The sequence below is a fragment of the Perca flavescens genome, chromosome 24 (genome assembly GCF_004354835.1).
Source record: "Perca flavescens isolate YP-PL-M2 chromosome 24, PFLA_1.0, whole genome shotgun sequence".
Lineage (NCBI taxonomy): Eukaryota > Metazoa > Chordata > Actinopteri > Perciformes > Percidae > Perca > Perca flavescens.
The window spans coordinates 16,105,353-16,117,861 of record NC_041354.1 but is presented as its reverse complement, the minus strand read 5'-3'; the positions used below and the strand labels follow the sequence as shown (position 1 = coordinate 16,117,861).

The 12,509-nt window shown below is 42.2% G+C and overlaps 1 protein-coding gene across 4 annotated transcripts in view; it reads left to right on the top strand.

Moving 5' to 3' along the window:
* LOC114550709 (NGFI-A-binding protein 1) overlaps positions 1-11,044 on the top strand; it is a 36,167-nt gene extending 25,123 nt beyond the window's left edge. For 2 of the 4 annotated variants that reach the window (XM_028571488.1, XM_028571487.1), the window contains 4 exons: positions 229-348; positions 2,662-2,842; positions 7,212-7,373; positions 8,027-11,044. In XM_028571488.1, the coding sequence (XP_028427289.1) occupies positions 229-348; positions 2,662-2,842; positions 7,212-7,373; positions 8,027-8,103 (540 nt within the window). In that variant the 3' untranslated portion in view covers positions 8,104-11,044. The remainder of the gene's footprint in view (positions 1-228; positions 349-2,661; positions 2,843-7,211; positions 7,374-8,026) is intronic. The other 2 variants (XM_028571489.1, XM_028571490.1) reach the window with 2 other exon arrangements.
* Positions 11,045-12,509: the final 1,465 nt, after the last annotated feature.

The following is a 12,509-nucleotide window of genomic DNA, read 5'->3' as shown; positions in this document are numbered from 1 at the left end:
AGACCAGCACGCCCACGGGCCACAGATGGGCGCAGGTGCATTTGGTATTTAAACGATGCGGGCGCTGGACGGGAAACTGACAACTGCGTCGGTCTTAAACTAGCAAAGACACTTGCGTCGGACTTTGCGCTGCACTGCGCCGGGTGTAAGCCCTCTGTCTGTTTCTCTTATTAAGTGTTTAACACGGGGGGACAAAACTAATCGGAACGTCTTTTCCGACACCTTCAGGAGAACTTCTTCGACATCCAGGAGGCGCTGCAGGCCATCCACATGAGGCAGGAGATGCTGCGGGAGCAGCTGGCCTGCGCCAAGTCCAAGGGGGAAGAAACCGTCGGACGAAATCTGCAGGTAGGCAGACTCCGATTCTCCGCTGGGCGCGTCTGTGCTGCGTTCCGGTTTTGTTTTCCGGTCTTTCGCTACGCGCCGTACCACACCGGAGTCTCAGAAGCGGAGCGTCTTGCTGCCCGACCAACAGATTCTATTGTCTCTACAAGTACTTTACTGAACAATGGCGTGTTTATTAAGCTAGGACCCACCTTCCACTCCGGGCACTCCTACAGTTAAACCCCAATGCTTGTCTTCCGGTCCGATTTGTGTCCGACTTGATCCCGACTCGCTCTGACGTCATGCACACGTGGGGAATATAACCTCATGAGATCAAGGCGGCCGCAGGTTTGAGACGCAGGCAGCGCAGGTGCTCTCCACCGAACGGCAACACCCAGAGGCATGATGGGAAACCCCGATTGGTTCAGAAGCGACTCAACATGATCACGTTTAAATCAACTTTTTACTGTTTTTGAATTGGGGGGATTTTAATTGCTATTTGTCTGATTTAAAGGCTTCATGTGTACAGAACACGTGTGATAGTTAAACGTGTAGAAATCAGAAAGACTAAATGCATTCTGATTACCAATCATCTACAGTCGTTAACATCAGCAACAGATCGCGTGCAGAGCATTTTGACAGCTACTCTGTCTTAATAAAAACAACTGGAGACTGTGTACCAGGCGATATATGGGTCAGATAACCTTTCATTAAATCGGGATAGGACCGAACAGCATGCGAGTGTTTCTGGGACTTCCTGTTCAGACTGAAGGCAGCTCGTAACAGCTGGAAGCTGTCCAACTCGACCGCAGCTTTTTGTCTCCGCCCACTGCTGCTGCCTGCTCTAGTCCACTTTAAAGGTGAGGCGCAGCTCATCTCGTCTCCGCGGAACCATAAATCCCCCTTAATGCTGACGCAATTGTACGCCATCTGCCGGCTTTCCTCCCTGCGACAGACACGGCGACACATTTCCATGTCAGCAGATGTTTGTGGCCGCAGCAGGATCCAGTTTGAACCCAGTGATGTTCTTTATTGGTTTCCAGTGCCTCCGCCGCTGCGGCTTGTTCCTAATTAGAGCCGGAGTGTAGGAGGAGGAGAGACTTTATGATAACTCATTACTGAGAAAAACATGTTCGTGTCAACGGTGTGTGGAAAAACACATGCTCCTTCACTTAGCCAGTGTGTGAACATACGTCTCGTACTTCTACACATGTGATTTCTCAGAAGAAGAAGAGATGTCATGGCTGAAAAAGCGGCTCTCAGTAGCCTTTAGCTTTTGTTATTGACGCAAAAAGTCTCCTTTAGCATCATATTTAGACGCTCTGGGTCGGGACGTACGTTTAACTGACATGCGGCACAAGAACAAGAGAGTTAGGTTTAGGAAAAGATCGTTGGTGGGGTTAAAAAATTTACATTTCAGTGACACGCAGGACAAGAACGGGACATGAACCACGATCTCCTGGGTGTTGTTTGACCCATAAACCCCACCCAACTAACCTTCTTATGCAGATTTTTGGTCTTTCATACTACTCTCTACCGTTGTCTCTTAATACTACGTCATCTTACAGTGGAGCTGCTGCTCTGCCCGGTGCGTTCTATACAGACGTATTGCGTCGGTAATACTTGTAACAGAGTATTTTTACAGTGTGGAATAGGGCTCCACAATTAATTGCAATTTTATCGAAATCACAATATGGACTAGTGCAATATCCAAACTTTGAATATTATATTTTTCATTGAAAATGATACAATAATTATTATTCCGTCCAATATCGTGAATCTTATCGCAATATCAGTCAAAACAATCGCAATTAGATATTTTGCTCATATCGTGCAGCTCTGGTGTGGTATTAGTACTTTTTTACTTAAAGGTGCTGTAGGTAGGATTGTGAAGATCCGGGACTTAGCCAAAAAATTTGAACATCGACAACTACTCAGTCCCTCCTCCCTTTCCACTAAAGCCCAAAACGGTCTCCTAAGCCCCTCCCCCCACAAAGGAGAATGAATGTGTGTGAATGAGCAGTGGTTGACACGCAGTTAGACACCCCCCCTGGCCCTGATTGGTGCATCTGAACTGGGAGCGGTGGCTTTTTGCAAATCGCACTACAGGTTGTAGGTGGTGCCAGAGGAGCCGGATTTTTTTGTAAATGACGTGCTTCATGTAGTTCTACTGGAACATAGGGTCAGTTTCAGCAAATATTACAGAAAGTTAGTTTTATAAGGCTTACCTACTGCACCTTTAATTAAAGGATCTGAATAGTTCTTCCAGCACTGGCTGCTTGTGATTTTCCCCAGGGAATGCCACCCCTCCTGTAACTGCTGTGATTCTTATCATAGATTGTTTGTGTCCATCAGATGCAGCTGGAGCGTCTGCTGGCCAGGCAGATGGAGATCCTGCAGGACGCCGCCGTCCAGGAGCGCCTCCAGGCTCTGGACTGGAGGATCCCCCCCGCCGCCTTAAAGTACCTCAGCGACGCCCAGAACACCAACGGAGCCGACGCCAGCAGAGACAGCCAAGGTAGGGCACGAGCAGATGGTGGACTGGAGATGGATTGATAGAAATGTATTTCCAACATAGAGACATAGAGCACATTTAAGTCCTGCCCCACCAGAGGGGAAAACAGCTCTCCATTGACTTGTATTGCTTCAAGGTTTCCTCCTTGTCAATTCTGTCTGCTAGCAAACAACAGAAACATGCCTAAAAGCTGCTGTGTGGTGATATTCACTACCAACAATTTAAAGAACCCAGAACTTAAGTTTTCATAAGCTGCCGACTCAAAAAAAACATGTTAAAAAAGTGGATACAGACGTGAGGAATCAGCAGAGAGAATGGGGAGGCACTAAGCTAACGTTATGTCTGACGTGACGTGTGTTAGCTTAACTTACAGACATATAGTTAGGCTATAACTAACATTTGGATATTTGACTTGGTAACAAAATGCTTTAGCTTAATTTACAGACATATAGTTAGCCTAAAACTGACATTTGGATATTTGACTTGGTAACAAACTGCTTTAGCTTATCTTACAGACATATAGTTAGCCTAAAACTAACATTTGGATATTTTACTTGGTAACAAAATGCTTGCTGCAAACGTAACGTCGGACATAAGGTTAGCTTAGTGTCTTCTCATTGTCTCTACTGATTCCTTACGTCTGTATCTACTTTAGCGTCTGTATGGAACGCATCTGGCAGAGCAGCAGCTCGACCGCGGCGCTGTAAGATGACGTAGTATAAAGAGAGACAACGGTAGAGAGTAGTATGAAAGACTGACAACACAGGACTTTCACCCAAGAGGGCGGGGTTCATGTCCCTGGTCTTGTCCCGCGTGTCACTGAAATGTACATTTTGTAACCCCACCTTACCATCTTTTCCTAAACCTAACTGTCCCGTTCTTGTGCCGCATGTCAATTAAACGTACGTCCCGACCCAGAGCGTTAAAAAGATGCCAAGAGTCCCGACCAAGCGCATCTACAAATAAATATGATGCCAGCTGTGGCTGCAGGAAACAAAAAAAAAAGGATGGAAGCCACAGCAGGATGTGCATGTACGTGGCTGCGTGGATGGAAAGAACACCTATAGGTGCTGATTTGTCACACCCAGCTGTGGCAGCTGTCACGTCTTATCTCAGAACACAAAAGAAGAAGAAAGGCATGCATCATTATTCAGGATCTTACTTCTCCTCCGGGCCCCATCTTATTTTCATCCCTTTTCCTCCCTCACCCACTCCCGACAGCTCATTATATAGCTGTTCCCACAAATCCCACGATGCACCTGTAATTATCACGCCCACGCCTGTTTACCTCCAGCCAGTTGCCTGGAGGGGGGCGTCTCTCTCTCTCTTTCTCTCTTTGTCTACCTCTCTCCTCTCTTCTCTCTCTCTGCTTGTCCCTTTCTTCTCCCTGTCCTTGTCATTTATTTTCTTTGCCCACAGTTTTTATTTTATCCTCTCTATTCCTGTATATATGTCTCTCTTATTCACCATTTTCCTTTCTTTCTTTCTTCTTTCTTTTTTTTTCATATTCTTTGCTTTTCATGCACATTGTCTCAACAGTGCAGCTTAACTTAAGAAATAAAATGCACTCAAGTACGATATGGGGAAATGATCTTAATTGCGAATTTTTTGACTGATATTGCGATATATTTCACGATATTGGACGGGATGATCATTTTTCTATAATTATTCTCATTTTCACTGAAAAATATGAAAATAAAAAAAAATTTCAAATGGTTATAGTGTGATTTTGACAAGGATCTGTACCAAACAAAGCTGTTTTCTTTAGTCTGTAATACGATTTGTAGGCCGGGATGTCTCGGCAGCACCACAATACAATACACAATACTTACAATATATATTTTGCCTGACAAATATTGCACTAGTCCATATTGCGATTTCGATAAGATTGCGATTAATTGTGCAGCCCTAGTACTCACAGTCACCAAAGATTAAAGAACAGCGGAGGCTGCAGAGCGGAGCTCAGATTCCAGGAAATACTCTAGCCAATCAGAGCAGACTGGGCTTAAAGAGACAGGCGCTCCTACAGAGCGTCTCATACAGAGGGTGATAGGAGCAGCAGCCATGGGCAGTATGAGAAACATAAAGTGTTTTTTGAACATTCAAGCATGTGAAGATGTAGTAGAAACACAAAATTCAAGTATGAACCTGAAAATGCTATACAATAATCGCCCTTTAAGTACATTTTCCTGATGATACTTACAGACTTTTACTAAAAGTAACATTTTCAATTCAAGACTTTTACTTGTAACAGAGTATTTCTGCAGTGTGGTATTAGGATTGTTACTTTAGTAATGTATCTGAATACTTCCTCAACTGCTGCATAATAGCTAGTTTGGGATAAAAAAAAATACAATGATAGACAATGAAGTATTCAAACTGAAATGAAAGGGAAAGCAAATTTGACATTATTGGTGAAAAGCCATAAAACCAAATTTGGTTCATCCTCCACCGCTGAGGTAACTCGGGTGATACAGAAAAAGCTGAAAGCGGTTGTGATGTGGAGGAGTCAAAGACTTACCTGAACACAAATTCATGTTCCATGTGTATGAATGAATATAATTCAAACCATGGATAGTAAACTTAAAGTGGCTATTTGTAACTTTCAGTTTGTGTTGATTCTAGCGGCCACTTTGGACAAAAGTGGTAGTGTTTTTACCACACCTGCTGTCGTAAAGGTCTTTTCTTTACGGTGCTGTATTACCCACTGTAGACTACTGAGTTAGCGTTATGGGGAGGTCATATAGTTGCGATGAATATTTTGCTCTGACAGAAAATCATTCATTTACAATAAGAGAATAAGTTACAGATGCATCGTTGCATTTCAAGTGTAGCATACGGTAACTTAGCCTACTTTGGATCTGTGTCACGAGACAAAGCAATAGGAGTTTATTGTAGCAACCAACGTAATAATAACTTAGATTAATATAGCGCATTTCATGAAACCAAAGGACAATTTACACAAGTACAGGAGAACAAGGGAAAAGAAAATAGTAGTAATTTGTCGGCTACTGACATACAACCACACAAGTTATTTTATGAATGAAATAGACATATTACATACCCGAGGGCCAATTCGGTGTTGGTTTTAAATCATTTAGAATCCTGTAATTGTCTCCATTTGTTGTAAGCCCAACCAAAATTGACTTGGGTTTCGCCCATTGTCTTTCACTTTCCCTTTTAGCTTTTAGTTGTTCTTTGTTTAATTTCCTTTCTTTTTGTGATGGCCCTGCCCCAGTATCAGCCATAACTACAGCAGATAACTTCTAAAATAACAATAAAATACAATCAAGCCTACATAAAGAAATCTCCTGCTACTTTTTACCTGACTGTATAGGCTTTCCGGTGTTGCAGAGAATTCTGTGACCCTTCAGAATGTGTGCTCTGTAGCGCTGTCTACCTGCCATAAATCATGTTTGACTTTGCATGAAAAGTCTTTTCACTGTTAGTCTCATTTTCTGTTACTGGTCATTCATGATCATCACATACAAATTACACACTTTCAGAAACATAAAAATGTTGCATATAGTCACTTTAATAACAATATGTGAAATTTAGAATATCTGTGTTTCATTACCAAGCACACAGGAAATACAGTAAAACCTTTCTTCTCTCTCTCTATTTTTTTCTGTATTTCTTTCTTGCTTTCCTGCTCTCAAAAGGAATAAAAGACAAACACAAGGGATCAGCAGCTTGACTTACTTTGTTACCACTGGGAATATTGAACATGTGCTGTAAAACAAAGCCAGTGTTAGATCAACAGCTGGGTTGATTCCCTTCAGTCTAATGATTGTGAATTGGTAAAAAAAAAAAAAAAAAAAAACTACATTGTAGGAAGAGCTGGAACGTGAGCTGAGCACAACGAGAATAACTAATAATTAAAATAATAAGAGCTGTAGCAATTCCAAATTTTGCTGTACAGCTAATTGTCTCACAAATAATTGCGATTAACAATATAATTGTCTCTTTCGGACAAATTTAATAATAGTTATTTATTTATTACTTTAAAAAAAATCTAAGTTATAAATGAATCCCAGGATACGTCTTTTAGTTATGTATCACTGTCATGGACCCAGATAATGAAATAACACAAATACACAGCCTATGAAGTAAACAACGCCTCTTTATATATACATTTTTTCTTCTGTATCCCCCTTGTCATTTCTTTTGCTATGAATATGTTTAGGGTCAGGTGCCAACAACTAACAATTAAAATTACCAGTCATACGCCTTAGGACCTTAGCTAATGTTAGCAATTAATTGGGGTTAAACAAATAAAACGGTGATTATGTAAAAAATAATTAACAATTATCTAATAATTGTTACAGGCCTAACTGTTTTTTGTGTGTGTTGTCCACGTCTGTCTTCTCAGATGAACGACCAATCAACTTGCGTGTGGTCAGTCAGAACATGCAAGAAGGCGATCTCCCATTGGGCAAGCAGCTAGCCAATGAACTGAAGCGCCATCACAACCACAACAACAACCACAACAACAACAACAGCAACACAGAAGAGACCAAAACATCAGCAACAGGTTAGTGACGTTAAACGTAAATAGCTGGAACTATTATTCAGGGTTTTACAGTGGTTGGTAGATGGTTGAAGGCATTCAATTTGCTCCACAGTACACTACTTTATACTAAATTTGTATATGTTTATATTTCCATTTACTCAAGTACATTTACAACATTTGCACACAGGGATTTAAATTCACTTTTGTAATTGCCAGCCAACATGGCTAGTACATTTTTAAAGTTACCAGCCAATCTTTTTTACAATCTTTTATAATTACAATTTTTACCTAACTAACTTTACTACTTCATTTCCTCTGGTTTGTTTAGCGCCGTTCCGTTCGTTTCCAAGCCAAACACACACCAAACCGTCCAAATTTCTTGCCAGAAAACAGATCAATCTGTAAACACTGACTTGTTATATATAATGTTATACCCGCCAAAAGTTATTTTTACCAACATTTGGCGGGTTGGTGGGTGTCAATTTAAAGCCTTAAATATTTGTTTTGTTTTTAATCTACTGTGTATGTAAAAGCAATGAGCTACATTTTGTTACATACAGTATGTGCCTGCACATTGTGTCAATGACAATACAATTGAATTGAGTTTCTGCAAGGCTTTGTGCTGCGTTATTAGGCTCTTTGCTGACGATACCATCCTTTATCTTTGTCTTCAGAAAACGGAACGTCGCAGCGAGCGTCCAGCAACCCAGAGAAGAAGACCATCAAGTCAGAGCCGGAAGACTCCACATAGTGCCTCCCGCCTTGCCCTACCACCAACCCCCACTTGCACCCCCAATTCATTCTACTCACACTTGACAGTATGCAGTTATTACCCATCAATAGATACTAAGCAAGCACAGCCACAGTAGAGCCTTAACAACCAATGTTGCCTCATGAATAGCATTTTTTTTCTTTGATTTTGTCTTTCTGTTTTGACGGTATTCGCCAAAGCATCTAGAGAGCATGTCAAGAAGCCGTACACGTTAGATGTACATGTAATTTAAGAGTGATCTGTTTGTGTACTTTTTATGTGTCCATGGGTGTTATGTTTGTTGCTTTCTTTGCACAGCCAGGTTACAGGCTGTGATGCCGGGGGCTGAGTCTTAACTCAAACGTAGATTCAGAGATGAGATAAAATAATAATAATAAATTGAATTTATATAGTGCTTTTCACGAACAAAAAGCAGAAATGTTGGCTTTTTTCACTGCACGTCTTCAGCATCTTGGTAACACTTTATATGACTACCGGTGTAGCCAATATTTTTCTTCACTTACTTGGACCTTAAAACTGAAGCGACAGAGTGAAATATCTCCACAACTATGGAAGAATTTGGTACAGCCATTCATGTCATTAACAACATGAATTGTACAAATTTGGGTGATTGAGCGCAGTCATGAAGGCAAAGCGCATTTGTCCAATACTTTGGTCAATGACCAAATACCTGTGAGACTAATTCCATTCCCATCAGTGTCAGTGGTGCTAATTACCAATGCTAGCGTGCTAACAAAGATGGTGACCATGGCAAACATAACTAACTAAACATTGGCATTTAGCTTGAAAGCAATGCAAGTACAGCCTCACAGAGCTGCTTGACGTTTAGTCTAATTATTATGATGGAAACACAGTGTTGGTGGCTCTTGTAGGCAAGGTCACCGAATCAATAACCTAATACATAATACTATACATACAAACCCATATGAATACTTATTGGGGAAAAATATCAAAGATCATCAGCACGTCATAACAACGGGAGATATACAAAGCGTTATCTAATTTTGAGATGTACGGTGGTTGTCTGTAGGCTGCATTTGCTTCCAGAAACCCACTCTCCAGTTTCATGCATTTACAAGGCAACTAAAATACAAATAAGAACCAAGCTACAGTACTTGAGAAGACATACTGCTCATCATATAGTTGTTAATATGGTTAATGTATGGAATGAGGTAAATTAATATATGAACATATTGGACTCTCTGTCACCAGGCAAGCTGGATGCAGGATTCCAGATATGAGCAAAGAAAGTAAAAAGAATACAACAAGAAGATCTTAAAAAAACTACCAGCAATAGCCAAAGATTTAGCATTTAGCTGGAGGCTTATTGTCATTTCCCTGGCTGTCGCCCCGCGTCTTCTGGCCCTCCGTCATTCTCCCGAATCTAACATAGACGTCTGCGTTTGTACTGTAACTCAAAAGGTGTAAAGGTACTGTAGGGAGATTGAGTTAGGATTCAGCCCCTTTAGCAGGTTCGTTTTTCTGCCATACACTTCAAATGGGAAAAAAACAGGAGAGGTTGGATGAATCCTTCCTTCCTTGCTCTTGTCTTGTGTATATTTATGGAAGGTAATTTAAGAAGAGGATGTATAGGAGCTGTTGTGGAGTAACAGCAGGGGACCTCTGTCATTCGTCTCGGTAGGATGGCTGGCATGCCGGAGGCCGAGCTAATTGCTTCATTTCACTTTGTAATTTAGCAAAACACTGCTGTTGAAGCGACACCACGCAAATACAAGGGAGTATTTCAGGAATTATTTTTTTTTTTTTTTTTGTAAGCAATGATCCAACAAGCTTTCAGCAGGCCCCACGGGTTGTCAAATTCCACCCAATGCGTAAACCTTCAACTGAATCAAATATAAAGGATTGCAGGTGTGTGGTTTTTCAACAGCAGCAGCAAAAAGCAAAAATTCCTGTAAATAGTACCGTGATAACAAATCGTGCGAGCCTAATCTCTCAACCAGGGTTTTCCTTTGTCAAGTGTAACTTTGCTGTAGATTTTTCGGTGTCAATACAGTGTTTATGTGCGTAGAGCAAAAAGGAAAAAAAAGAAAACTTAAGTGTCGTTGAGGAAAAAAACACAACCGCGTGAATGTGTCTGGTATATATAAAAAAAAACACGCTTTACATGATGATAATGTTGACTAGCCTTAGCTCTTAACAGTGTTTAATCCACCTGTGATGGCCATCAGTGCATATTTCAAAGATGTGTTGTTGCTGTTTAGAGGTAGATACATAGCAAAATAAGTGTCCACTGTGTTTTTATGTGTTCGCCACACTGTGTACTGTAAATATGTCTGGTTTGGTCCACGATGATAATAATCTCCAGACAAGTTGGTCTAACTCTCCTTTCACCCCCCGTACTCCCTGCGGATAGTTTAGTCTCACTCAGCGTAACGGCAGACAAATGCAATATTTATGTAAGTAATAAGTCCTGCATACTATATGGAACCATTATTTTGTCATGTGCTCAGTAACTGTACGTCCGTCATGACCTTCAGGGTGGGAATTCACCTGCAACGTGGGGAAATGTTTGTGTCGTCTCACTTTTAGTGCCGCAGGGTACTGTGTTTGTATTTCAAGACATTGTTCCAGCAACGGATTTGTTGTTGATCTAGTTTTGCTAAAGCTCAACTAGCTGGTGAATTCCGGGAGCTAAAGTCCAATGTGGTCCGGGGACAAAACGCCCTCAGCCGGGTTGGCTCAAACACTGGCATTGTTAGCGTAAGCGTGACAATTGTACGATGTTGCAGAGAATAGCGCGCGTCTGACCTGCCGTCTCACTGATCACCGATCTCCTCACTGTTTATTGTAAAATGTGATAGATTAGGCTTCACCTAGTTATGCACCTGTTTTTTAAACACTAATATATTTTATTTGTTATACAGCACATAAACATTAAACTTTATTTTTTTGAACTCTATTGTGTGGTGCGTTTTGTGATCAATGGCTTGCTCGAAAACAAAACGGAATCCTGGCTGTGTTTAGGCACACGCACTCATCCTCCAGCGAAGACTCTCGAGGGGCCTTTGAGCAAGGCAGGGGAGCCCTGTTATTTTCCAAGTCTACATCCACGACGGTTCATTTACAGGATAGTTCGGGTACCGCCAGAAGTTCCGCCCGATTTCCCCCACTTTCCGCTTTCTTTGACTTAACTTTGAACTCCAGTCGCATCGAGGAAACATTAACCGGAACCCCTGAGCAACGGTGCACGCTGAAAATGTTTTAAGGAGAATTTGGATCATGCATCAAGGCGGGCCTGCTTGGTTCATTCGGGGGAATGATTGTAAAGATTTACGAAGAATATGTTTAGGGCATTTCCTCTCTAACTGGGATGTTTTGCGACCGATTGGTGGGATTGCACACAGAGAGACACTGGTAAGAGCCGACGAGATTCAACCGTGTCTCCAGCTAATTTAAATAGCTCCCGTTAACTGTATTGTGTCAACAGCTAACTTCATTTAATATTGGATGTGGCGTTTTCTTTTGTGGTGTGCAAATGTTCCACCGAGACTATTTTTTTTTTCTCCTATCCCGGAATGCTGTGTGGACTAGCCAGACCTTTCTTTGCAGCGCTGTGGAGGAAGGTCTGGCAATGCAAAGCAAAGCAGGTTGGAGCTGGAAAAGAGCAAAAAGTGCATGGTCATCCAAGCGCAGACAGGTAAAAAGAGAGACCACTGTGGGATGTATGTAATTAGTAACAGTTCAGCTTTCCTTGAAGGAGCTTTTCTGTCTTTTTTTTTTTTCGTACTGAGATGAATCCTTGCGCAGGCCCATTTGCATCGGCGTCACATCAACACATTGTGAAACTGGATGATGACTCACTCTGACGCAGGTCCTTCTCACATACTTCCCATCATCATCCTCTCCCTCTGTCTCTCCACTCCCTCCATCCCTCTCTCCCCCTCCCTTCACACACACACACAGACACACACATAGAGACAGATTTTCTGGTTGCTGCTCACAGTGGCAGCCCTGCTCTGTGAAAAACCGGCCACCCCTCCCCTTCCCTGTCCTCCTCCAGTGCAAGTCACTGATGATGATGAGGGCGATGTGTTGCCGTGGCAACGGCTGGAGGTGGGCGGCTCCACGGGCGGTGGGCGGAAGCCAGCCGCTAAGCAGCGTGGGAGGGATCTGCCGAGCGCACCCATCACCCTCGTTTTGAAAAAAAAAAAAGGGGGGGGGGCAGGAAGCTGAAACTGCTTTTTGAGAAGGTGTGGGCGTTGGTGAATTATCGCCTCTCCTCCCTGCAGCTTTTGTTAGGGATCGCCTTGTTTGTCTCCCTTCCCTCCCTCCCTTCCTCCCTTCCCTTTTGTTTTCCCGGCTTACTGCTGCATGCAGTGAAAAATCTTATTTCCTGGCGCAAAATGAAACTTTGAGAGCTGCTG